Source organism: Microcaecilia unicolor, chromosome 1, assembly GCF_901765095.1.
Source record: "Microcaecilia unicolor chromosome 1, aMicUni1.1, whole genome shotgun sequence".
In the NCBI taxonomy this organism is placed as follows: domain Eukaryota; kingdom Metazoa; phylum Chordata; class Amphibia; order Gymnophiona; family Siphonopidae; genus Microcaecilia; species Microcaecilia unicolor.
The window spans coordinates 456,758,827-456,786,212 of NC_044031.1; the positions used below are offsets into that span (position 1 = coordinate 456,758,827).

The 27,386-nt window shown below is 44.7% G+C and overlaps 1 protein-coding gene across 1 annotated transcript in view; it reads right to left on the reverse strand.

The window, feature by feature from the left end:
- The window catches only part of MYOM1 (myomesin 1), a 277,203-nt gene that overhangs the window by 230,447 nt on the left and 19,370 nt on the right, over positions 1–27,386 (reverse strand). Inside the window, exon 2 of the mRNA XM_030213070.1 lies at positions 18,505–18,910. Coding sequence (XP_030068930.1) covers positions 18,505–18,875 — 371 coding nt within the window. The 5' untranslated portion in view covers positions 18,876–18,910. The remainder of the gene's footprint in view (positions 1–18,504; positions 18,911–27,386) is intronic.

Genomic DNA, 27,386 nt, shown 5'->3' on the forward strand with positions numbered 1-27,386 from the left:
CTCCTTTGTCCTCTGGCCCCCCTCCAGCCACCCAGCGATTCTCCATTTTCCCTTGCCCCCCCTTCCAGCCACTCACCGATGCTCTTCTCTCCCCTGCCCCCCCTCCCAGCCACCCAGCGAATCTCTTGTCTCCCCTGCCCCTCTCCTCCCCATGATTCTCCTTTCTCCTCTGCCCCCCTCTAGCCACCCAGCGATACTCCTCTCTCTCCCCTGCCCCCATCTAGCGTGATGCTCCTCTCTCCCCTGCCCCCCCTCCTGCCAAACAGTGATTCTCCTTTCTCCCCTGCCCCTAACGATACCGGCCAAATCTCTAGCCCTCCGCCAACCGGCCAACCTCTGCTGCCGTGCACAGCTCAGCGTGCAGGCCCACTAAACAGTAGATCCATTCGCCGCTGTGCACCCGCCCTTCCACCTCTGGTTGGTCAGCTTTTGCGTCCGCCCTCTCACCTCTGGTTGGTCAGCTTTTGCGTCCGCCCTCCCACCTCTGGTTGGTCAGCTTTTGTGTGTGACATACACGGAAGTACGTGATGTCACTTCATGAGATGGATGCATCCTTTCAGAGCGCATGAATGCTTCAGGCTTTAGTGCCACGGAGTCAGCTTCAGAACGTTGGAGGTGCGTTTTATTATATAGGATGATTCACACTGAGGGAGAGTTTTATATAGGATCTTATTTTTGTTCACAAAATTATCATGAATTCCAATCCATTCTAAGAGATGAAAAAGGTACCACCATTCAACTGTGTCAAATGCTTTTTCAGCATCTACTGATAGAGCAACTATGGGGTTTGGATCAAATTTAACATGAATAGAAACATGGTGGAAAAGGCGAACATTATCGGTTATTAATCGTTGAGGCATAAAACCAACTTAATTGGGGTGAATAATTTTAGATATTATTTTAATTAGTCTATTTGCTAAAAGTTTTGCATAAATTTTATAGTCTGAATATGGGTCTAAAATTTGAAACCAGCGTAAGATCTTTATTTGGCTTAGGTAACACAGTAATTATGGCATCACTAAAACTATTACAATTAGTTGGGCAATTTCCCAATGCTTCAAAAAAAAGTGTTAAATGAGGTAACAGATCTGCAGAAAAGATTTTTTAAAAACTCACTTGGAAGTCCATCAGGGCCTGGTGCTTTACCTACAGTAAGTTGTTTTATTGCCTCTTGAATTTCAGTTGTTAAGAGAGGGCTTTAAGAATGTTATTATCTGTGTCTGAAAAAGACGGTTTTCTTAATGAATTAAAAAATTTAAAACTTTTTTTTTCTCTTGTACATCCCTTCCTGCAGCTTCATATGTGCCCACTGCTGCATAGATACTTTGACCCACAGCGTGGAAAAAGGCTGGGGGAGGGAAATCCATCTGACCTTTTCATGGATACATTTTATTCAATGTCCCTTGCTCTGGCCAGCTTTTGAAAGATGCTTGTAGGCCCACAGGCTGTCTAAAAATTGCCTCAGTTATAAACTCCTGTCCTTGAACTTTCTGTTCTATGGAAAGTGCTGGTACCTTTTTGATGTCTATAGGCATTTGAGTTCTTGTATCACATCTTTCCTTAACTTTTTTTCTTTTTAGAATTACATCTTGCCCTCCCTCATTTTTTCTGCCTGGCTTATAGTGCACATCGTCGAATTACCTCTATGCTAACAATGTTGTTTCATAGCTTTAATATCTAAAATGCATCACAGTTCTCAGAGTAGGATCTCACCAAAGACTCGTAGAAAAGTAATGTTACTTCTGTCTTTATATTACTGATCTCTCTCATCATGCACCCAACTATACTAATAGTCAAACAGGAATAATTGGTGAATTCTACCGTCTCACAAAAACCCCACTGAAACTTTTCTGTCTATACACCAATACAGTTAAAATGAAAAAGGACCTTTTCATAGATGCCCAGTGTAAGAGGCCTCCAATTCCCCCCACCCCACCCCCATCCTCCGGCTGCAGACAAGAGCAGTAGCTGGATCTTGCAGCACTGATAGTTTACATAGAGAGTAGGACAGGCACTAATGAGGAAGAAAGCTGGAAGAAGGTAAATGCTTTCTGCAGCTGCTATTTCCCACTTCCTACTTCTGACTGATCCTGGCCAGCAGAATAAGCCAATCAGCAACCAGAGGTGGAGAACAACTTTCTGCAAGCCTGCAGTGACAAAAAAAGGAAGGCACAAAGAAGCAAAAGTGTTGCATGGAGGGGGAAACAGTAAATGGATCTGGCACACAAAGAGAAGAAAGCAAATTATATGAGTCTGCAAGCAGAAGCATAGCCAGATTTTGATATCAGGGGGAGCAGACCTTTTGTAAAAACAGGCATCAGTGTGAAGCTGAAGGGCTGATCTGCATAGGTGCCATTTTATTCAAAATCCATTTGGGGGAGGGGGCTACTCCCGTTGCACCCCACCTATCTATGCCTCTGTCTGCAAGCTCCCTTGGGGGGAGGGGGGAGAGAAGAGAAAAAATCTGTGCAACTCAGAGCCACGGCCTTCCTCCTGCTCCTCTGCTTCACTCAGACATTACTGGTCATCTATGTTCATAGCCCTTATTCAGGCCTCTGTGTTAGCTGTGGTGATGAGATTGACAATGTGGCAGAGACCTCAAGGTCATACATTGCATTGTATTTCTTCTGCTTAACTTCTAATCGTCACTGTACCAGTGACCTAATGGTGATAACATTCTTTGATTATCAACAAAGCTCTAATATCTGGCACAAGCAGCCTTGCCAAAATAGCATTCATATTTTCCATCAACTAAACTTAAGGCATGTACTCGTGCGCACAGCAAATCTGAAGAACAATTCACCTTGGCTATCAGTCGCAGCACATGCCCATCATGCTCTCGTATGTATGTGGAAAGTTGTTGAACGTTTGATTTGTGGCTTGAGTTAATACCTGTCCTACTATCTAGCAGAGAAAAATAAGCCAATATTTCGCAGACTGTGTATGACACTGTTCTGTAACCCAAAAAGCAGGGATTAAACTATAAAGAAGAAAACAGGTGCTCACATGGAAAGGAGTAAATTTAGTAGGTGAAGACAAGGACCTCTCATCCCACATGACTCTTGTCAACAGGTTAGGACATTTTGGAGGAACTTGGTGTTTTGCAGTAGAGTATCCAGTAATAATATGTACTGTAAGCGATAGCAGGAGTAGCAAAACATCTTTATGCTTGCCAGAGACAAACAACCAAGCTCTGTTTTTGCCCCCTCCCCATCTCCCTGGTTGCTGATGCTGAGTATGAAGGGTAGTGAAAGAGTCAACATGTCTGCTGGCACTGAAGGGAAAGGAACAAGCATGATGTTTTCCAAAGGCTGATACACAATAACAGGTGATGGTGGGCAATGTACATAAGAACATAAGAGTAGCCATACTGGGTCAGACCAATGGTCCATCCAGCCCATTATCCTGTTTCCAACAGTGGTTAATCCAGATCACAAGTACCTGGCAGAATAGTGGCAACATTCCATACTACCAATCCCAGAGCAAGCAGTGTTCTTTGATTTATCAATAAATAAATATATATTTCAGGTTAGATCAGAGGTTTTCAACCCAGTCCTCGGGGCACACCTAGCTAGTCAGGGGTTTCAGGTTATCCCCATTGAATTCAGTGGGAATATCCTGAAAACCCCGACTGGCTAGGTGTGTCCTAAGGACTGGGTTGAAAACCTCTGTGTTAGATTCTATATATAGTGCCTGAAAAACCAGCACCACAAAAATTTCCACCTAAGCGTATTCTAAAAACTGTGCCTAGATTTAGACGTGGTTTATATAATACACCTAGTGGGTTTATAGAATAGCAGCCATGCCTGCGCCTAACTCTAGGTATGTCCATTTACGCCAAGTAAAGCTTGGTGTAAATACCTGCAGGTATATTTTATAACCCTGCTTGTAAATTATTAGAATGCCTACAATCTGCCCGTGGCCATGCCCCCTTTTTGCAGTGCACATTAGAATTTGCACGTATCACTTTAAAGAATATGCTCAGAAAGCTGTGCACATAAATTCTAATTAATGCCAATTAGTGTCAGTAATTGCTTGTTAAGTGCCAATTATCAGCGCTGATCAGCATGTTAAGGTAATTATATTGCACGTGCAAAGCCAGAATACAACATAGTAACATAGTAGATGACGGCAGAAAAAGACCTGCACGGTCCATCCAGTCTACCCAACAAGATAACTCATATTTGCTGCTTTTTGTGTATACCCTACTTTGATTTGTACCTGTGCTCTTCAGGGCACAGACCGTATAAGTCTGCCCCGCACTATCCCTGCCTCCCAACCACCAGCCCCACCTCCCAACCACCGGCTCTGGCACAGGCACAGACCGTATAAGTCTGCCCAGCACTATCCTCACCTCCCCACCACCAGCCCTGCCTCCCAACCACCGGCTCTGGCACAGACCGTACAAGTCTGTCCAGCACTATCCCCGCCTCCCAACCACCAGTCCCGCTTCCCACCACCGGCTCTGGCACAGACCGTATAAGTCTGCCCAGCCCTATCCCTGCCTCCCAACCACCAGCCCTGCCTCCCGATCTTGACTAAGCTCCTGAGGATCCATTCCTTCAGCACAGGATTCCTTTATGCTTATCCCACGCATGTTTGAATTCCGTTACCGTTTTCATTTCCACCACCTCCCGCGGGAGGGCATTCCAAGCATCCACTACTCTCTCCGTGAAAAAATACTTCCTGACATTTTTCTTGAGTCTGCCCCCCTTCAATCTCATTTCATGTCCTCTCATTCTACCACCTTCCCATCTCCGGAAAAGGTTCGTTTGCGGATTAATACCTTTCAAATATTTGAACGTCTGTATCATATCACCCCTGTTTCTTCTTTCCTCCAGAGTATACATGTTTAGTTCAGCAAGTCTCTCCTCATACGTCTTGTAACGCAAATCCCATACCATTCTCGTAGCTTTTCTTTGCACCGCTTCAATTCTTTTTACATCCTTAACAAGATACGGCCTCCAAAACTGAACACAATACTCCAGGTGGGGCCTCACCAACGACTTATACAGGGGCATCAACACCCCCTTTCTTCTGCTGGTCACACCTCTCTCTATACAGCCTAACAACCTTCTAGCTACGGCCACCGCCTTGTCACACTGTTTCGTCGCCTTCAAATCCTCAGATACTATCACCCCAAGATCCCTCTCTCCGCCCGTACCTATCAGACTCTCCCCGCCTAACACATACATCTCCCGTGGATTTCTACTTCCTAAGTGCATCACTTTGCATTTCTTCGCATTGAATTTTAATTGCCAAACCTTAGACCATTCTTCTAGCTTCCGTAGGTCCTTTTTCATGTTTTCCACTCCCTCCGGGGTGTCCACTCTGTTACAGATCTTAGTATCATCCGCAAATAGGCAAACTTTACCTTCTAACCCTTCGGCAATGTCACTCACAAATATATTGAACAGAATCGGCCCCAGCACCGATCCTTGAGGCACTCCACTACTTACCTTTCGCTCCTACGAGCGAATTCCATTCACCACCACCCTCTGGCGTCTGTCCGTCAACCAGTTCCTAATCCAGTTCACCACTTCGGGTCCTATCTTCAGCCCATCCAGTTTATTTAAGAGCCTCCTGTGGGGAACCGTGTCAAAAGCTTTGCTGAAATCTAAGTAGATTACGTCTATAGCTCGTCCCTGATTCAATTCTCCTGTCACCCAATCAAAGAACTCAGTGAGGTTCGTTTGGCACGATTTCCCTTTGGTAAATCCATGTTGTCTCGGATCTTGCAACTTATTGGCTTCCAGGAAATTCACTATCTTTTCCTTCAGCATCGCTTCCATTACTTTTCCAATAACCGAAGTGAGGCTTACCGGCCTGTAGTTTCCAGCTTCTTCCCTATCACCACTTTTGTGAAGAGGGACCACATCCGCCGATCTCCAATCCCTCGGAACCTCTCCCGTCTCCAAGGATTTATTAAACAAATCTTTAAGAGGACCCGCCAGAACCTCTCTGAGCTCCCTCAATATCCTAGGGTGGATCCCATCCGGTCCCATGGCTTTGTCCACCTTTAGCTTTTCAAGTTGTTCATACACACAGAATTTGCATGCACACTTTTGGTCACGCTATATAGAATCCAGGGGTATGCGGCAATGCAATGAATTGATACAATGACAACAGCTATGGATACCTCTCTATCAATAATTTCAAAGATTTGGACTTATTAATTACAGTCTCAAATACTACGGAATTATGAGGCAGCTGAGGTTTTTCATGTCCTGGTATGGACTGAACCTTATATTTCGTGTCCAGTTGTTTTGAAATAAACTGATAACAATATGGATTTTGTCAAATCTTTGTTTGTAATCCTTGTTATGGAGTGTATTGGCACTGCTATTGGACCCGAAGAGGAGTCTATGGCTGTTAAAGTACTTTGAAAGCTTTTTCTGTTCATAGTCGTTGTTTCAATGCCCAGAGTCAAATCCCTCAGAACCTTCTGAATGAATTTAGAATAGTTAACATCCTTCACAGGAGGGTCAGGTTTACACATATCAACCAGCGTAGAGGGTAGATGGGAAATGGATGGAAGGTCCTTTTGAGGAACCAGATCTTGATTAGAAGAGATTTCATGAATGTGCTCTGGTGAGGACTGAGGCCATTGATGTGAATATGTTCTTGGCAGGATTGAAGGTGCCAGTGAGGGCGTGTGAGGCACCAAAAATGGAGGAGGGTGATACAGTATAGATGACGTTGCCAGCGGGGTCGGCTGCTGGAATACTTTTTGGAAAAGCTGCAGTAATAGAGAGGCAGAGTCTTGTACAAGCTGAAGCTGCTGAGGAAGTGCAGAGGGAGAGTCAGGAATGGTGTCTGGTAACTGTTGCTACTGTAAAACAGCTGAGACAGGAGTAGTATTAAAAGCAGTGGCGTAGCTAGGTGGGACCACGGGGGCCTGCCCCACTCCAAATTTCCTCTGAGCCCCTGGTTGGCTGGCAGGGGTCCCCACCCTCTGCCAGCTGAAGACTTCATCCAGTGCTGGTCTGCGGCATTGTCGCCAAATTGCCTGCCCTTCTCTCTCTTCCCCTCACTTCGGGCACGCTCCTTTTAGTGAAACTGCCTGCCCTGCTCTCTCTTCCCCTCACGTTGGGCACGCTCCTTTTAGTGAAACTGCCTGCCCTGCTTTCTCTTCCCCTCATGTCGGGCATGCTCCTTTTAGTGAAATTGAGCAGTTTCACTAAAAGAAGCATGCCGGATGTGAGGGGAAAAGAGAGCAGGGCAGGCAATGTGGTGGCACTAGAGACCAGCACTGGACGAATTCTTCAGGGGCGGGGGTTGGGGACCCCCACCAGCCAAGGTATTTGCGACGGCAGTGGGTGGCAGACGGGGGGCAGCAGGGCAGTGACCAAAATGTGCCCCCCACCTTAGGCCCTGGACCCCTCCTACTTCGAGGTCTGGCACGCCCCTGATTAGAAGTATGCTTTCACTTATTTTCTTCAATTTTTTACCTGGAGGTTTCACCGTGTTGGATTTCTGCACTGTAGAAGGTGAGGGTGTAGAGTCTTTTGGACCACTTTGCTGCTTGAGCAGTCGATGGAAACATGAGTACAGTGTGCACAGATGCAACGGCTGTCGGAGATTAGAGAAAGTGCTTGTGGTGCCATACTGGTTGTTCTGGCGGAGGCACTTTCCCTTTGTGGGATTATAAACCAGTGGTACTTGACTCCTGAGGTCGTGTAGAGTTCAAAGAAGAAAGGCCGAGTCAGTGGTGCCGATAACCTGAGGTACTGCAGAAGTGCCCGTAGGTTTTTACAAAGAACCTACATCTTCCACTGTCAGTCCGACCAGTACCAATAATTGGCCCTTTGGATAGGCACTAGTTACAGACATAATAAATTCAGAAGTTTTTATCAGCTTTCCTTCCTGGAGGCCAAGCAATGTCTGTTGTGTTAAGTGGAAAGAAAAGAACTGAACCTTAAAATGATGTCACTCTGAGCGGGAAGGTCTATTCAGCACCTGATTGGTTGTTGAACTCTAGCATTAAAGCTTGGGAGAGTGCGTCTGAGCTGGCAGCTGTCTGGAGAGAACACTACCACATGTGTCTGCATTATCCTCTACCATAGAAAACTATACATTCATTTCCTTTAGCTGAACACCTGGTTTCTTAAACAAGCACATGCACTACAGTTGTTCACAGACCTGAACACCCTTTCTTCGCTCCTAAATGGTTCTTTAAATTGTAAACTCTTATCCCTCCTTTCACTATGCTCCTTTGTTTAATTTCACAACTGTAAACTGCTCTGAGGGTTCACAGGTAGATGGTTTATCTAGAAAAACTAAACAAACGAGTTTTGTTTTGAAACTGATATTGAGGGCCACAGTCTCGGTACTAGTTTTTTAAATAAACTCGCAAGACTTTCAGATCTAACCTGTTTGTTGTTTCTGACAGAGTTGTTCAAATCCTTGCCCCCATTATGACTTCAATAGGGAAGGCTCTGAAAAGGTAACATCCTTCATTAGTTCTGTTCTTACCATTTCTTAGGCTTATTTCTCAGCAGTGAAAAGTTGTAAATTCTTATGGGAAATTCTAGTATTTCTCCAAAGCATTTTCCTTTGTGTGATGCTTAAAACTGTGCCCATACATGCAATTCTCCTTCAAGAACTCACATACTCTGACTAATTTACTCCTCAGCCCTCTATTTCATTAGCCAGTCTCCACAAGAAGAAGCAAATGTGAAAAGGCAACAAATTTGCATTGCTAGAAACGGGCTTCAAGGACCAAACCATCTTTGGTAGCAGTGAAAGATGGTGGAAGGTACAAGTGAAGCCCCCTTTTACACAGAATGTTGAGATGGAAATTGAAACAGCCAGGTCTGGATGTTTACAACTCCCATGGTATTTTAAAAAGTCTCTGCCAAACCTTGAAATCCTGGCTGCAACAAAGGATGAACCCCAGGGTTATAACTTTTGTCCCCAATGTGGTGCTGAGCTCTTGGGCCACTGTCGAGGAACTCCAAAGCCCCGGCTAGAGGCCTTGTGGCCTCGACAGATGGTAGGCGAACTGGGTGAACTAGATTGTCTGACAGTAACCCAGCCAGGAGGCAGGTTCAAAGGAGTTTGAACCTGTGGGTGGCTCTGAAAAGAGCCCTTGGGGGCAGGCCTGATGGATCGGGACCTGAAGGTGCAACTGGAAACAGAAACGCTGAGGCAGGACAGGAAACTGGAACACTGAGGCAAGCAAGAAACAGGAACAAGCCAAACAAGTTACAAAGGCAGTGTGTAAGGAGCACAGCTGTGTTAAATGGGCCCAGGGCCTGACGTCATCATGAGACCCCAAATCTGCTCTCCTGCTGTGGGATCTTAAAAGAGACCCTGGTACGTGCCTTGGGAAGTCAGCAGTTGCTGGCACATATGGCCTGGAAGGAACAACACCAAACGCACTGGACATTTGGCCCTGACGTGGACCCAACCCCAACTCCCTGCCAAGGCCCGCAGGTGAGTCGGGGAGCGGGGTATGGCTCAGGACTGTAACAGATGCCTGGTGGTGATTTTGTAGACGCACTGGTAGTTGCCTGTTTCATCTAAGAAATTTATTTTCCAAGGAGTTTGGAGCAAACTGCAGGAGAGCTGCAGGTGAATTTAATGCGATGACTTGAGCAAGGTCTACCCATGACATGCTGGCACTATCAAGGAGTGGGTCTCCCTTCAGGAGAAGGAGATGGCCTATGTGATCATCAGGAAGCCACTGAGAAGATTAGTGTCATCAGCTTTCAGTGTTACAACTACTGAGATGCTCTAGTTTCCCTAGAACATGCTGCAAGTGTGAAGGGAATGAAGAGGGAGAGAGAGAGAGAGAGAGAGAGAGAGCAAAGTCCAAGGAAGCTCTGAGATTCTTTGCTCCTTTGGAAAGGAGGTGCGTACATCAGCAAGTTCCAACCCTGGAGCTAAGGTTGTCCCTACTGCCTGCAATTCTAAGACCTGGGTAGCCATGGACAATTTGTAGATAGTAGAACACAACACATGCTACTCCAATAGAAACCATTCCTGGTTCAGCTCTGATGTTGTACTGCTGGGGTTGTCTGACTCAGAGCTTCCACTTTCAGGCACTCACCGCAGCAGCCATCCTATATCCCTGTTCAGATGCCTCTGAGAAGTTTCAGCTCGCCAGACCTGAGGGACTTGAGCAAACTGGATCCAGGCCAGTCTGTGACTCAGGTTCGTAGGGAACAATGAATGGTCAGGAAATGCAGAGTATGAGAGGGAGAACATGTCTAACCCAACCAGTCCAGTTGCAAAGAAATGCCTGAGTACTCTCCCCGCATATCTGAGGACTCCCCCACAGAAGTGCCCCTGCCCAAGTTGATCCCATATCAAAACACCTTCCCTCTCACTCACCCCCAGCTGGTAGACCTAGCAGAAGACCTAGTTGGGCCTAGGGCCATAGAATCAGGTACTTTGGTAAGTGAAAGAAGCTCAGAATTTAGTCTATTTGCTAAATAGAATGGCTGGCCTCTGCACAAAGCATGTTATACTTTTCTGAAACAATGCACACTCTAATTCTGGCTGCAACTGGTAACCAGTGCAGAAGCCCAAGCGGTGAAGTCACACAATCTCATCTATTGTCTCCCGTCAAGAACCTTAAAACCATGCTCTGCACTAGTTGAAGCCTTTTCAAGACAACATGGGGAAGACCTAAAAGCAAGAAATTACAATAATCCAGCCTACTGATCACTAATGGCAAGACAAGTGTAACCAGATTTTCCTAAGTAGGCTTTCAATTTTCGAGCCAGCTAAAGCCGAAAGAAGCAAGCTATCACCCCTCCAGGAGTTTTGTATCTTAAGCTGGCCATCATTAAAGTCAGGCATGTACAATAATTGGATCCCTTTCCTGGAGACCCATACTGTTGCAAGTTTCTCCACATTCAAGCATAGAGCATTTTCCTGAAACCATGTTCAAGCATCTATTCAAATTATCCATTTGGATCTTCTAATCTTCCTGAAAGTAAGCAAACATTTGAATATCATCAGCACAAAAATAAAAATCTACATTTGTGAAACACTGCATAAAAGTAGCCAGAACTCAGTTTCTCTGATCAAGCTTCATAAGCTTAAATAAGATGCAAAACAAGCCAGCACTTGGCATGAAGGCAGGAAAACAATCTGCCATGGTGGATCATATCAAAGGCTTCTGACAAATTAAGTTGGATCTAAAGTGCATTAAGTCTCTAGTTGGCATGCCTTCAAAATTCTGTCCACCAGGGACAGTAGCACCATCTCAGTGCTATGGACTTCCTGAGACTCAGAATGAGCGGATTTTAAAGGTTGAACTTTCTCAAGGAAATATAAAAGCTGATTTTAAACCACCTTTCCATCACTTACAGCAGGAAGTTTGGATATCAGTCTATAGGCTGCCAGGTCCACACCATTCTCCTTCCTCTTCTTAAATATTGGGGAAATCACTACTCGGTGTGAGAGGCAGGGTATAAACCTTTCCAAAAAGGATTGATTAATCAGAAGCATTCAAAATGGGGCAATCTGCTTACCTAATGAGGCTACTAGCTGCATTAGTAAATGATCCAACTGATATGCTAATGACTTCAGCCTAAATACGATCTTAGACATTTCTACTAAGGTAACTGATCTAAACAAATTCCATGTGTTGCACCCAGAGAATAATTCTCTATCCAATCTTATGTAATTCCCACTCAGCTCACAACATCTCCAGTCAGTCCCTTACTTCAAGAGCCAACCCCTCATAAGTCATAAGCGTTATCTCTCTAAGTGGACATGGACACTCATTGATAGTCCTCACAAGAAAAGAAGCTAGAACCAGCCCATTAATTTTAATATATTTGCCCATGAATTGTTTTCCCAAGTGAAATTGCTGTTGAGATCCTCTTGGAGGTACTTGTTTATACAATCACACTTACTAGTTAATATTCAGCCAGCGACAGACATTTTTTTAAAAACATTGACTGTCGCCTTTCATCAGATATGTGCTGTCTGGGGGGAGGGGGGTACATGGATCTCGACATATAGTAAGCTGGGACCCACATAAGACACTTATGTGGGTCCCAGATGAATATCAACTGGGACCCGCATAAGAAGAGTCTACATTTCGTCCTTCCTCTTGCCCCTTTCCTAGGCCTATCTTTACAGGTTTGGTGGTCACCATGTCCTCTAGTGGTAGTCTAGTGATATTACTGCTACTGTTATTGGGACAGGGCAGAAATGGGATTGGACTGTTGTTGGGGGCAGGAGGGGGATCTAACTTTTGCTGGGGGTCAGAAGGGGGGAGGGGATCAGCTTCAGGCAGCAACTTGGTAGTTATATGGGTGCCAGACAATATTCAGTGCTGGCACCCACATAGCTAACTAGGCAGTTAGGACTACTATATATATGGTCCTACATGCCCAGTTAGTTATGCAGATACCAGCACTGTACAATTCCTGATTCTTCCACAACTCCACCCCTGGAACGCCTCTCTCACTGCCTGATTAAGTGCTGCTGAATATTGGCAGCTGGCCCTCTAGAGAAAAAGCTCCAGGCCTATAAAGGAGGAAAACACAAGCCCCATAAAACAAAAGGCAAGATGGCAGCCCCAAAAGGCACCCTGGTATCTCCTCGAGGGAACATAAGGGTTACCCACCTGAGATCCAAATGCCTGATCGAAATGCCCGACCTGAAGAGAAGGCCGCCATGCCAGAATGGGACGGTATGCTAAAGGCCTTGCCAGATGGTAGGTCCATACAAATGACACCCCTGGAATAAAACGGACACAAGCCATGGAATAAACCGGATGTCAGTGCTGTCAAAGACCGGATGTCAGCCCTAATAGGAGGCAGGACGAATAGTCAGAGTGGAGACAGAACCTGGGCCTCACAGATGACAGCCCACTGCACTGTTCACTAGGTTACTCCTTAGTCTTCTTATGGAGATGAGTCAAACATGCAGGAACAAAATGACCTATCTGGAAAGAAACCCAGTATGACAGCCCTGCAAAAGGCAACATGTCAATCCTGTAAAGAGGTTACATGCCAACCCTGTAAAAAAAGTAGCATGACAACCTTGAAAAGAGACAACATGCCTGCCCTATGAGAGACCAGATGGCAGTTCCACCAGAGGAAAGGATGTCCATTCTGAACATAAGATGGCAACAGTCCTGCCAGAGAGCAAGATGAGTATTCTGAACTAACATAAGATGATAACGGTCCTACCAGAGGGAAGGATGTATATTCCGGACTAACACAAGATGGCAACAATTCTGACAAAAGACAGTGTGTCCATTCTGCAAGTAAATAAGATGTCAACCCAGAGACAGAATGGCAGATTATTCAGAATGAAGCTAGGATGACAGTCCTGACATGATAAATCGTCAGCCCCCAGGGATACATACTCATCCAAGACTGACTGACAGTCCCCTAGAGTGCCAGAATGCCACCCAGGAGAAAAGTAAGCTGCAATGTAAAGAGACCACATGCTAGTCCTGAAAGCAAACTGAGAGGCAGATGCACTAAACTTTAATGACCCTTTAACGACCAATTTTTGAACCGTGGCATGCATTAAAGGACATTTTCAGACGAGGGTAGCAGCTAACGAAAACGGAATGCAGATGAGGGATTCCTGTAGAAATTGTATTGTAACGAGATGCACTAACCTTTTCCGATTGACTTAACGCAGGAAAAACACCGGAAAATCTACAAGAGGTCTGTACCTCTCGTTGTGGCTGTGTGGACTCACAAATACTGAGGAAAGATCCACCGGAGGGTGGAAAACTCAAGAACCCCACGGTAAAAACAAGAATGTGTAAAAAGTGGGAGTACGACCAAGGAAACCAGAAAGTGGAAGATGTTCTTAAATAAAAGACTTTATTAAAAATTTGAAGACTCGACACGTCGTGTTTCGGCCGTCAGGCCTGCATCAGGAGTCTATAAAAAGTACATTTATATATGATATATGTAATAAAAACAACCAAAAATATTTATAACAAAAGAAGTAAAAACAATAAATATAATAAATTGTATTAACTCATAAACTTATATAGAGATGATAATAAAAAATGAAACACATATAATAAAACGTATTGTAAACATACTGTATATGAGTTCATGAAATAATAATGCAATACAAATAAAATTATTAAACAATTCATGATGTATATGCACAAGCAAAAAGTAAAATATTAAAGGAAACTTTAGAACCTAAAATAACCGCATTACATAATTCAGATTCAAAAAAAACCTAGCCAATCCAGAGCATGTTTGAGCCTTACCCAGCAAAAAAAACCAGAAACACGTGGCTCCCCGCTTCCCCCTGCATATAGAAAACAAAAATCAAAAAAAGGATCGGGAGGGGGCAAAGGCGCTCTTCAGGAGCGTCCTGTGTGGACAGCCTTGCCCCCCCCCCCCCCCGCCCGAGGTCGCCGCTGCTCCCTGCTTCCCCCCGTATAAAATAAAAATAAAAACAAAAATGAAAATGAAAAGTTTAGCAGCCCCGGCCCCCCTCCCTTCCTGTGTCTCTCTCTTGATTCTTTTGCCAATAGCTGTGCCTCCTGCCATCCTCCGCCCCGTGCCCCCCCCCCCGAGGCCGCCGCTGCTCCCCGCTTCCCCCTGTATTACATAAAAAATAAAAACAAAGATGAAGAGTTTTGCAGCCCCGGCCCCCCTCCCTTCTTGTGTCTCTCTCTGTCTCCTTTTTGCCATAGCTCCGTCTCCTGCCATCCTCCGCCCCCGTGCCCCGCCCCCCTGAGGTCGTCGCTGCCACTCCTTCATACAGAGGTGAGAGGCGCTACACGGGCCCGGTAATGCGGAGGGGGGGGGGTCCAGTGGAGGGCAGGAGCGGCAGCGATGACCTCAGGGGGGCGGGGCACAGGGGCGGAGGATGCCGGGAGGCGGAGCTAGGGGAGGAGTACAGAGAGACACAGGAAGGGACGGGGACCGGGGCTGCTAAACTTTTTAAACTTTTGTTTTAATTTTTTATTTTATACGAGCAGAAGCGGGAAGCAGCGGCGACCTCGGGGGGGGGGGGGCAAGGGGGGTGCAGGGCCGTCCATACAGGGCGCTCCTGACGAGGCCTTTGCCCACTCCCAATCCTTTTTTTGATTTTTGTTTTCTATATGCAGGGGAAGCAGGGAGCCACGTGTTTCTGTTTTTTTTTTTTGTTGGTGTTTTGACGTTTGTGGCATGCGCAGAGCAAAATGCCACAAAATGCTTGGCTGCTCTGCGCATGCTTTAGGGGCCAATTACGGACGGGGATTACGATTCTTTGATACATTGTACTTTTCAATACCGCACCGAGCATGTGCGACTTGTTTTTTTGGTGCATTCTTCATTTTTAAAAAATCGTTAGGGACTTTAACGATTTAGATTTTTTAACGTTTGGTTGATGCATCTGGCTCTGAATGCCAGTAGCAATGCCCTGCCAAACTCATGCACAAAGACAAGGACAGCAGTCTCAGGAGAAAAAACAAAAGGGGAGCTGAAATCCAAAGGAGCGATTCCCTTACATGGTCTGTAGCCCCGCCCAGCGCATCCCAGGATGCAATGGGCGGGGCTGGGCGCCGCCATTTTGCAGCGGCGTCGACAGAAAGAGGAGGGAGGCAGGCAAGCTGCATCCCTCCTCCAACAAAAGGTAGGGGGGCCAGCCGGGGGGGCCAGCAGGGAGGGTGGGTGACCACGGACCACCAGGGAATCAGAAAGCTGGGGGGGCCATGGATTCAGAACGCTTGGGGGGGGAGGAGTTGGGGTGGGCTGGAGACCCACCGAACCTCCAGCCCCCCCCCCCCCGTCGCTGAGTGGGAAGGAGGGTGGGATAGCGTTTGGCCGGAGGCGGCCACCACGAGTTATGGGGGTTCGGGGGGGGGGGGGTTCGGGCCTCGGCAGGCCTCGGCAGGCTGTTTGACAGGTTTGGGCTTTTGACAGCCCAGACTTGTCAAACAAGTGCGGGAGGATTGTGCTGAGCGCATGCTCGGCACAATTCTCCCGCACTTTAAACAGGATGATCAAAGATAATAGCGCTGCTTAGATTTGCATGCATTATCTTTGATCATCGATGCAGAAAAGCCCTGCGCTGTCCCGGCGCTATTTTTAGGGTGCTGTTTGGAACAGCGCAGGGCTTTTGATCATCTGGGCCTCAGTAAGAGAAAGAGCACGGGTGTGCAGCTCATGAGACTGCAAAAAGCAATTCCCAAGGGAAAACCTTGCAAGTTGCAACTAGCTTTAAAGAAGAAGAATCCTCCTGTCCCTGAAATGTGATCCAACCAAAAATGAAGTCACGTCCTTACAGACAAAGGATAATCAGATTAAAGAACCTGCAGAAGGTATTGTAATGCAGAAAGGATGCAAGATCACTCAGTACTATGAAAGACTACAGTGGAATGTGCATCGGAGAAAGCCAGCAAACCCGCATGCCTGCAGGAAAAAAACACATTAATGAGGCCATTGAAAACTCAATGCAAATGTCCCAATGAGATTCAGAACTCATCCTGAATGCTAAAATAAAGTGCCAATGGTAACTAGGAAAGCTAGCTCTTTGGGAGACAGCAAGAAGCAAATAAGCACTTCTGACACTAGTCGGGGCAAACCTGGCCATGCACGAACCAGAACGCAGGAAACAGCAAACCTGCAAGACAGAAAGATGGCCCAACACTGGAGGAAAGCCAGATAATGCTAGGTTAAACAGTCTTTTCCATTACCACAAAGTGTTGTCTTGAACTGGGAAATACAAAGCCCACAGTTTGCTACTGCTCCGGTAAAAAAAAACCTGAGATGCAGGTAATAGAGAAACTGTAGGCAGACTCAGGAAAGGACCTGCTAGAATGTGGGCTCTGGTTCTTTTTTTTTTCCACAAAATAGTGTGAAGAACAGAGCTCACCCGATGCCTGCTAAGGCAAGCAAGGCACTGAAATAAAATTGTAATGGCGGCTGCCAACAAAGTTTCCCCGACTAAGAGAATTTGCTGACTAAGCAGAAAACCGGCGACTCCAACAAAAAAATCCATAGAAATGGAAGTCAAAATAAGGGAAGAAACACCCCCAAAAGTGCAAAAACCATCCTGCTGACTGAAGAACAAAGTCAGGCAGAAGATACCGATGGGGGGGGGGGGGGGAGGGAGGGACCTGGCCCCACCAGGTGTACCCCCAACAGGCAGGCAGAGAAAGGCAAGACCCTCCAGCTCAATAGACCTGAGGGAACAGGCCAGGAGCAATCACCATCCTGAGAGCTGCACAGGATATGCAGTGTTGCTTGCCAGATGGAAAAAAGTTTCCACGACCAAAACCAGCCCCAAACCAGCCCAAAAACCGCACAAAGTCATTTGCATACAAATGACACCATTAATAAATATTAATGATGTCAATTTGTATACGAATGACATCATTAATAAATATTAATGAGGCCATTTGCATACAAATGGCATCATTAAGCCCGCCTCGGTGGGGCTTCTATTGGCCACGACTGCTTGAAAACGAGCCAACCCGCGGCCATGCGAAAAAACCACAACTGGCGAAAAAACCACGGCGGGGCAAAATAAAAGCCACCCAAAATCCCACAACCCGCACGTGACGTAAAAAAGCCGCAGCGGGTTGCGAAAAGGAGCCCAATTGGGCAGGAAACCCGCAGCCCTGGCAACATGTCCGTCCACCTGCTGAGATAGAGAGAAGGCTGAGAGTGAGGCTGCTGCACAGTATCCTTTATGGCAGAGCTCTGGGGACATAACCCACTCATCTCTGGATTGATCTGTGGGACGTAATGGAAAGACAGTTTTCCGTCAATTGCGCGCATATATTTTTGTTGTTTTACAGTTTCACATAACCTTCTGGTATTTTTCAAAGACCAAAAATAAACTAATCCCACCACTTTAGATAACATGCTTAGGGGTTCTTTTACTAAGGTGCATTGAAAAATGACCCGCAGTAGTGTAGACACGTGTTTTGGGCGTGCATAGAATTTTTAAAAAATTTTTGCCGAAAATGGATGTGTGGCAAAATGAAAATTGCAGCGCATCCATTTTGGGTCTGAGACCTTACCGCAAGCCATTGACCTAGTGGTAAAGTCTCCCATGGTCACCGGGTGGTAATGACCTACGCACGTCAAATGCCACTTGACACGCGTAGCTGACGTGCGCCAGAAAATAAAGAATATTTTTCAGACACACATAGCAGATGCATGACAAAAATGAAATTACTGCTAGGGCCACGGGGTAACCGGGCGGTAACTCGGAATTGGCACGCGTTGAGCGCACGTAGGCGCTTATGCGGTTTAGTAAAAGGGTCCCTCAATCTTTCCAATCTGTTTGAACACTTGGGATCCAAGCAGTTTTCAGCATAGTGAAATGTCATATGATAATGACATTCTTCTTGTTTGCTCTACTTCAAGAGACCCCAAACAATGGCTAAGTGGCCAGTAGGCTTGCAGAGCTCATTTTTTTGGTCCATCATAGTTTTCCTGCTTAATGCTGAATATGACCAAAAGAGAAAGTACTTTTCTTTTTCACATGGGCTGCAGCAGCAAAGACAGCACAGATTTGAAAGCAAGGTGGTAGTGTATACGTGTCGTGGCTTACCCAAGGTTGCTGTAGATGGCAGAGCTGTGCTGCTCTTGCTGAAGTTCCAGAAGGCTACTGTGGGCAGCAGAGCGTTTCCGATAGAGTTCCTGAAGGCTACTGTGAGCAGCAGAACTTCGTTTCCGATAGAGTTCCTGAAGGCTGGTATGAAAAGCAGAGCTGCCTGGTGCCTGGTCGTAATCCTGAAGGCCGCTGTAAGCGTCATAGCTGCTCATATCCTGGTGGTAATCCTGAAGACTGCTGTGAGCAGCAGACCGGCGTTTCTTCAGGTGGAGCTCTTGATGGTACTGGCTCAGGGTTGACTGCAGCTCTCTGTTGCGGTATGCAAGATCATAGTGCTTATGGCGCCTCTGGTAGAAAGGTAAAGACATCCTGGGCACTTCGTAACTCTGTGGCTATTGTATGTCTACAAGAAAAAAAAGGATGTCAGAAAAAAAGGTTTAATTGACCTGATCCAAATCTGTATAGGCATCACTGGGTTTAAACAACCATAGCAATGGTAAGATTTCAGGATTAAACAAAACCAAGGCAGCCCTCAGCTGTGATGAACATGAAACCTAGACAGTATTTTGATTGAGCAAATAGATGCATGCAACAGCTGAATTAGTTTTGCACTCAAATGGGCACTTGAGGTTTTTAAAAAATATTTTTAATTGAAAAAGAAACATAGTATACCGTGAAGGTTTCAGATGTCTGACTCTTACACCCAGCAGTCACACATTGCAAAGAGTTAAATACAGAACCAATTATCCAACAAACCCCTTTCCTCCCCCAAGTACTGCAGCAGGTATAAACAGAGAAAAATTATAGGAGAGCCAACCACCTTCCATAGTTAGATAATGATTATGAGCCCCAAAGCAAAAAATGTCAATTTAACAAAGAACTGTGTGCCTTAGGAAACTATAAGGACCAGTATGGTTCCCAAATCAACTGGAAACGGTTCCACTGTGAATCTTTGGTCACATCAGTCCTCAAACGCTCCATTGTTAATAATCAGGTCATTTGTGCTCTCCATTGAGAAATGATAGGAGTTACAGAAAATTTCTAGTTCAATAATATACATTTCCTGGCCATCAAGAAAGCCTTACGCAAAAAAAACATTTCATCATTTTGGAATGCACTTCGGTGACAGAGTCCAGGTCAAACAGAAGGTCAGCAGATGAAAATCTGACCACACAAAGTACATAAAGCCTTCCAGAAGAACTGTATATCTGGATAAAAACCCAAAACATATGACTTAAGTCTGTTCTTTGTGCCCTGCATCTAAGACATTCAACAGCAGTGATTTTACCAACTCTTAAAAGCTTTACGAAGGGAAACGTATGCTCTGAGGCAGATTTTATATTGCATTATTTGTAAATTATTGTTGGATGTAATTTTGTAAATATATGTAAGGCTAGCTTTCAATAAGTCTATTTGAAACTAAGTCATGTAATTCTCTACTCCACTGCTCTGCCAGAGCATTATAGTCCAGACCCAATATGTACCAAAGAACTTTCTGAAACAAAGTTAAGCGTACTTGTGCCTGAGCTTCCAGACACAATATCTCACTAAAGTTTTCATACACGTTTTCAGATAATACAGAGGATGGCACCAAATTAAGGGGCCCTTTTACTAAGCAGCGGTAAAAAGTGGCCTGCGGTAGTGTATTGGGCTTTCGCCAGGTCAGTTTTTACCACATCTACAACATAGGGCTTGTTTTTAATGAGATGGGAAAAGGGCCTGGGGTAAAAATGAAACCAGCGCGTGCCCAAAACCAGCCTAAGTCAATGCCACCCATTGATCTAACAGTAAAGGCTCATGCGCTACATGCATGGTGACTAGTTGGCACGCACGTGAAGGGGCATAATCGAATGGGGGTGCCCATCTATAAGGGCGGCACCGTAAAGAGGCATTCCCCACCGTATTATCGAAACAAGATGGGCGGCCATCTTTCGTTTCGATAATACGGTCGGGGACGGCCAAATCTCAACATTTGGGTTAACCCCAGAGATGGCCGCCCTTAGAGATGGCCGGCATTGGTTTTCGCCAATAATGGAAACTGAGGCCGGCCATCTCAAAACCCGCCAAATCCAAAGCATTTGGTCGTGGGAGAAGCCAGCATTTGTAGTGCACTGGTCCCCCTCACATGCCAGGACAACAACCGGACACCCTAGGGGGCACTGCAGTGGACTTCATTAATTGCTCCCAGGTACATAGCTCCCTTCCCTTGAGTGCTGAGCCCCCCAAAACCCACTCCCCACAACTGTACACCACTACTATAGCCATTATGGGTGAACAAGGGCACCTACATGTGGGTACAGTGGGTTTCGGGTGGGTCTTGGAGGGCTCCCATTTACCACCACAATTGTAACAGTTAGGGGAGGGATGGGCCTGAGTCTGCCTACTGCTCCAGGGACCTGCATACTGCTGTCATGGAGCTGGGTATGATATTTGAGGCTGGCATAGAGGCTGGCAAAAAAATGTTTTAATTTTTTTTAGGGTGGGAGGGGGTTGGTGACCACTGGGGGAGTAAGAGGAGGTGATCCCTGATTCCCTCCGGTGGTCATCTGGTCAGTTTGGACACCTTTTTGAGGCTTGGCCCTGAAAATAAATGGACCAAGTAAAGTTGGCCAAATGCTCATCAGGGCCAGCCTTCTTTTATCCATTATCGGCCCAGGGCACCCATCTCTTTCCCACGCCCCCATCCCACCTTTGGTACACTACCGACATGCCCCCTTGAACTTTGGCCGGCCCTGCGACAGAAAGCAATTGAAAGCGGCCAAAATCGGCTTTCAATTATGCCGATTTGGCCGGCTTCAGGAGAACGGTGGCCATCTCCCGATTTGTGTCAGAAGATGGGCGCCCTTCCCTCTTGAAAATAAGCAGGCAAGTGAACAGCAGAGCTGCCTAGTGCCGATTACCACTGGAACTGGTGGGTGTGCTGGCCTGGTTGTAGTTTCATTTGGGTGCGTGCTGCACTCGCGTAGAGCCTACCGCGGCTTAGTAAAAGGGCCCCTAATATAGTAAATATTTTGCAAATAAGCATATTGATCAGCTGTAGAAATACATAGTCCAATTGAAGCTTTTGGAAAGAAATGGTTTGCCAGTCTCATCCACAGCGTGAAACAAGTACTTAAGGCCTTTAGTAGACCATACCTGAAATGTTTTCTGCATCTGGCCTAGTGGAAAAGTAGGATTCCCATAAATAGGCAACAAAGGAGTGGTCATTTACTGATCTGGTACTCTCTTATATAGAATTTTCTAAATTACTTGGGCATAACGAATGAATTAATGTTGTTTAACAAAAGAAGGGGTGAAACGCCTAGGGCATGCAACACGTAACTACACTGAAGTGGGAAACCTAGGCTAGTTTCAATTGGCATGATTGAAAAATAGCTACTATCACAAAATTACTCACTTAAGAGTCTCATACCAGAGGCCAAATCATTGGAATATACTGTACGTTTAAAAGACCCAACCCCCCACAAAGAAGGTTCACAAAACTCAGATGAAATAAGTTTTGCAATGGGATATGAGCTTTCTTGCCCTGCCACAAGTACTTCAAAAGCAATGTATTAATTACATTGATTCCTGTCCCTCCATGTTAAATAAAATGGTTGAAATACCAGGGCTTTTTTTGAGGGGGTACTTGGGGGTACTGAGTACCGGCACCTTTTCCACTGTCTGCTAAACTTGACCCATGGTTCTCGTATTTTAATGAAAGAGCTCAGGTTCTACATACAAATTCTGCCTTGTCATAGATTCTATGACCGGTTGCAGGGGTCCTGGCTATTGTAGGGTGGGTCCCTCAATGATCACTCCACCCCTGAAGGGTGGCCTGGCATTTGAGTACCGGCACCTTTTTTGCTAGACAAAATGCACTGTGAAATAAATACAACCATTTTGGAATTATAATCACGTTATAAAGGTATATACGACCCATTAAGGATACTAGAACAGAGCATCATTTGGCTAGTTTGTCTCACATTTGTTGCAATAGGGGTTTTATATTAAGATCATATAACCTGGAAAGATTCTTAGGAATAATGAGATCTAAATATTTGATGGAAACTTCAGCTCAGAGCAGTAGGAAAGTTCCCTGCCACTGGTGCTGTACCTCATCATGTGTTGATAGAGCAACAAATTTTTATAAATTAAATTTGAGTCCAGAAAGTAACCCAATGTTCTTAAAATGCTCTAAAGTTAAAGACAGCATACATTGTGGATTTCGCAGAAGCAAGTCATCTGCAAAGGCCAATATTTCTGTAACAGCATCATTAAATGAAACCCCTTCTATGGCCAAGATGGTCCCCCGAGATGGCATAATAAAGGCTCCAAACAAAAGTAAGAATAGTAATGATAAGGAGCATCCTTGCATGGTACCCCTAGCAACAGGAAAATAGGGCGATTGAACTCCATTCACCATAATACTAGCCTGAGGACTTGCATATAAAGGGGTCATTTTACTAAGGTGCAATTTATGTATATACCAATCTTGATTTTCCTCATCATTATAAATCTGTTACCCATATGCTGCTCAGTAAGTTGAGATAGGAGTATGCCTGATTTATTACCTTATCTAAAATATTTATGTTTTTAGAATAATAGAGATCTCTGGGTGCATTCAAGCAATAAAGAACTTATTGCTACTTGAGTAGCTATCAAGGTGTCATTAGTTTGCATAGGATAGGAGATAAGCCTTCGCTTATCTTTTTTCAGCTGTGCCTCTAAGCGAATAATGTCTTAGACTCAGTTTTCTAAGATGCATGTAAGCAATAATGTCTCCTTGTAGTACGGCCATAGTCACTTCCCAAAAAAATATGGGATCATTAATGTGAGAATGATTAAATTTGACATAGGAATCCCATATATCCAAAAGATATTTATGGAACATCACATTACCATGCTTATTAGAAGGGAAGCGCCATCTGTGAAGTGAAGGTTGACAAATCACACCCTCAATGCAGATCTAGATTGCAGTGGCGTAGCCAAGGGTGGGCCTGGATGGGCCTAGGCCCACCCACTCTGGGCTCAGGCCCACCCAGTAGCAGCACACCTATGATGTGCCTGGCAGGGAGCCCCAAGCCCCACCAGCTGAAAACTCCCAACAACTGTCCCTCATGCATACCAGCCTTCCCTCTGATGTATTCCCACCTATGCGGAAACAGGAAGTTGCATCAGAGGGAAGACTGTGGGGCCAACATGAGCAAGTGTGTATTAGTTGCTGCTCGCTGCCGGTGAAAATCTGCTATTTAAAAGGTATGCGGGGTAGGGGGATGTTTGAGAGACCATATGGCATGCAGGCGAGAGAGGGAGAGACCAAATCACTTGTGGGACAGGGCGGAGTTCTTCTGCCCACCCATCTTGGGCCCAGGCCCACCCAAATGTAGGTGTCTGGCTACGCCCCTGCTAGATTGGCGTGTGATCAGACAGAATCATGGGACCTATCTCTGCACATGTCACCTGAACAAATAGTTTTTGGGAAACTAGAATGTAATCAATCCGCAGTAGGGATCCATGAACCCTACACGTGCTTATAGTCTTTTTCATTGAGGTGCAGTAAATCCATGTGTCAACCATATCCAGTGTCAAGACAATGTAAGGCAAGTCTCTAAGTTTATTTGTGCATTGGAAGGGGTTAAGTGGTGTTCTATCTACCTGTTCATCCATAACCTGATTGAAATCCCCTACAAGACATAATTGTGCATCATGAAAGGGGAAAACAAGCTGTACTACTTTCTCAAAAAAGCTGCATTGTATGAGTTAGGCGCATAGACATTTATCACAATAATTTCCTATCAAATAATTTTAAATGAACAAGAAAAATGTCAGGAAGTATTTTTTCACGAAGAGAGTGGTGGATACTTGGAATGCCCTCCCGCGGGAGGTGGTGGAGATGAAAACGGTAACGGAATTCAAAAATGCGTGAGATAAACATAAAGGAATCCTGTTCAGAAGGAATGGATCCTCAGAAGCTTAGCGGAAATTGGGTGGCAGAGCTGGTGGTGGGAGGCGGGGCTAGTGCTGGGCAGACTTCTACGGTCTGTGTCCTGAAAATGGCAGATACAAATCAAGGTCAGGTATACACATAAAGTAGCACTTATGAGTTTATCTTGTGGGCAGACTGGATGAACCGTACAGGTCTTTCTCTGCCATCATCTACTATGTTAGTATAATACATATCTACCATTAACATCACTGATCTTATGAAGAATTGTATAAGATAGTTTCTTGTGAACAAGAATAGCTACTCCCCATTTTCTCTTGAGAAGAAGAAGAAAAAATTACCTCTTCCACCCATTCTCTCTTTAATTTGAGGTGCTCTGCATCAGTTAAATGTATTTCTTGCAAACATGCTATATCAGTATGGTATCTATGGTTAATAATTTGGACCATTTTACAGGAGATGAAATACCTGTAATGTTCCAAGAAACTATTTTCAAATCATCATAAGCTATCTGCCCAGTAATCTCAAAGGCCCAGCAACCATAGTACAGTATAAATATCAATATAACTTAGGCGAGCAGCCTTCACCCAAGCCTGTCCAAAACTATGAGAAAACCAAATGAGATAACAGTGTTGGCTTCTCCCCTTATGATAAAAGCAAACTAAATATATTAAAACTCAACTACTGTGCAGATTCCTTCTCTCCCATTCCTCCTCCCACCCTATCCCCACCCAAAACCCCAATCATAACTAAACGCACACTCTTAACTGAAAAAGAAAAGGTCGAGTTGTCCAGGTTACTCCTAAGATGTGTAGAGGATCCCTCTTCATTGAAAAACTACAATACAGTGTTCATATCTAAACAAACAAAATGCCAAATGTTTTAAAGAAAAAAAGAAACCCCTCCCCCCATAGGGGCTTAGAAACCATAAATAAAACAAGAAACATAGAAGCAGAATATTAAGCCATGAAGGAATAACGTTCAACTGTAGAAGAAAGCATAGGTGATCATTGATGCAGCATGCACAAGGCTTAGGAATAAGTAATGTTTCAACTGGCAGCAGAGCAACATTAATACGTGAATGTTTCAACTAGACAGATCTGATGAAAGAGGAAAGTTGTTCCAGAATCACTTGGGCTTGTACTGGACTTGTAAATTCTTGTCACTTTCCTCCATGAAACACCCGGAAGATAGCTGGGTATTGCAGAGTAAAGTAGATGCATTTTCTCAAAAAGTCGGTTACAAGTTGTGGAGAAAGCGTACCATTTAGCAGATGATGTGGCCAAATAATCCTGAAAAAGTTTAATCTCCTGGCCATCATAGCATAAAGATTTTTGCACTTTATATTTCCTTAAGATCTTCACTTTGTGCACAAAGTGATGACATTTCACAAGTATAATCGGGGGGCGATTAGAATTGTCATGCTTGCTTGAGTCCTACATGGTGGCACACTCCAGTATTATAGGGCCCAGTGTTTTATCCAAGGGTAGCGTTTGAGTCAACCAAGATTCAAGGAGGCCTTAGGTCACTGTCATCTACCAAGTCCAGTATTCCTATGGTCTGAAGGTTATTCCTACGGGATCTGTTCTCGAGGTCTTCAAGCTTTTCTGCATATTGCTTCAAAAATATTTGATGTCTGGTAAGCAGCAGACATTACTAAAGCCATATTTCAAATTAAATGTTTGCTGCAAACCTATATGCATCCATTGTTGCATCGTTCTCGTTTGTGAACAAAACTGACACTCCCCACAAGGTCCGTGTTGTCTTTGAGCAATTTGTTGATTATGCTCCGTAAAGGTGGTGTGCACCAAATCGCCTTTGTTTATGGAGCTAGTAGCTTTATTTATACAGCATATTCAGTCTTGGCTTTAGTAATTTATGTCATCATTATTTTCCAAAGACTGTGGGATTTGATTTGGTGAATATCCAGTGGTAAGCAGCAGAGACATCTTTTGCCTTTCCTCTTCCGTAGTAAGAAACCATTGTTCCATGTCACACATGTACGAAGAAAATTCTTTTAATGTTTATCAAACTGAGGCCAAATCATCTCGTATGTCATCAAATTTAGTTTCTAAAGTGTGCGCTAATTTTGGCAGCTACAGAAATGCCAATTTACCCAGTTCTAGGCTGGAGATTTTAGGATAGCCCTGGTTTTGAACTTACATCCCAAAGCAGTGTGGGAATTGCAGTGCTTGATCCTGCCCATTGAAATCAGTGCTGCAAGTCCCATAATACACTAGGATGGGGTGGTCAGAAATCCAGAACTGTCCAAAAATTTCCAGCCTGGAACTGAGCAACTTGGCATCTCTGCGGCTAACACTTCTTTGTTGCAAGTACAGGTGGGAGTTGCAACTTCCTAAGTCATCTTGTCTTCTGCGGTGCATGATTTATCTTTATCTTTTTTTAAAATTTACATGCCATAATCCACACTGACTTTTGCACAAATTTGTCCATATAACTAGTCTGCTCCTATCTGATGCAAAATTATAAGAAAAAAGCCGATTAAACGACTTGATGAGAGTTAATAGATAAGTGCAAAAGGCATGTCTTGCCTCACTCACAACATCACGTGACCCCCAGGGCACTTGAGTTTTAACCAGGGCACTTGAGTTTTAAATAAATAAATAAGTGAATTAGCCTCCAACAAGAAAGTGTACATCAGGGTACACACAACACCAAAAGAGGCTCTTCAAGTCCACAATAAGCAACAAGCCGAACAAACCAGAGTAGACCAAGAGACCAAAAGAATCTTTATTAGAATAGACCCAACGTAGCCACATTTCACCTAATAGGCTGCATCAGGGGTTTGCTAAACACTATGCAATATACTTACAAAAATATAAATAATAAATAGTTAAAATAAAATCCAAATTATTGCACATGAACATGCAAAAATAATTAAAAATAAAAGCATCCAAAAATACAAACATGCAAAAATAAAACATACTCAGAA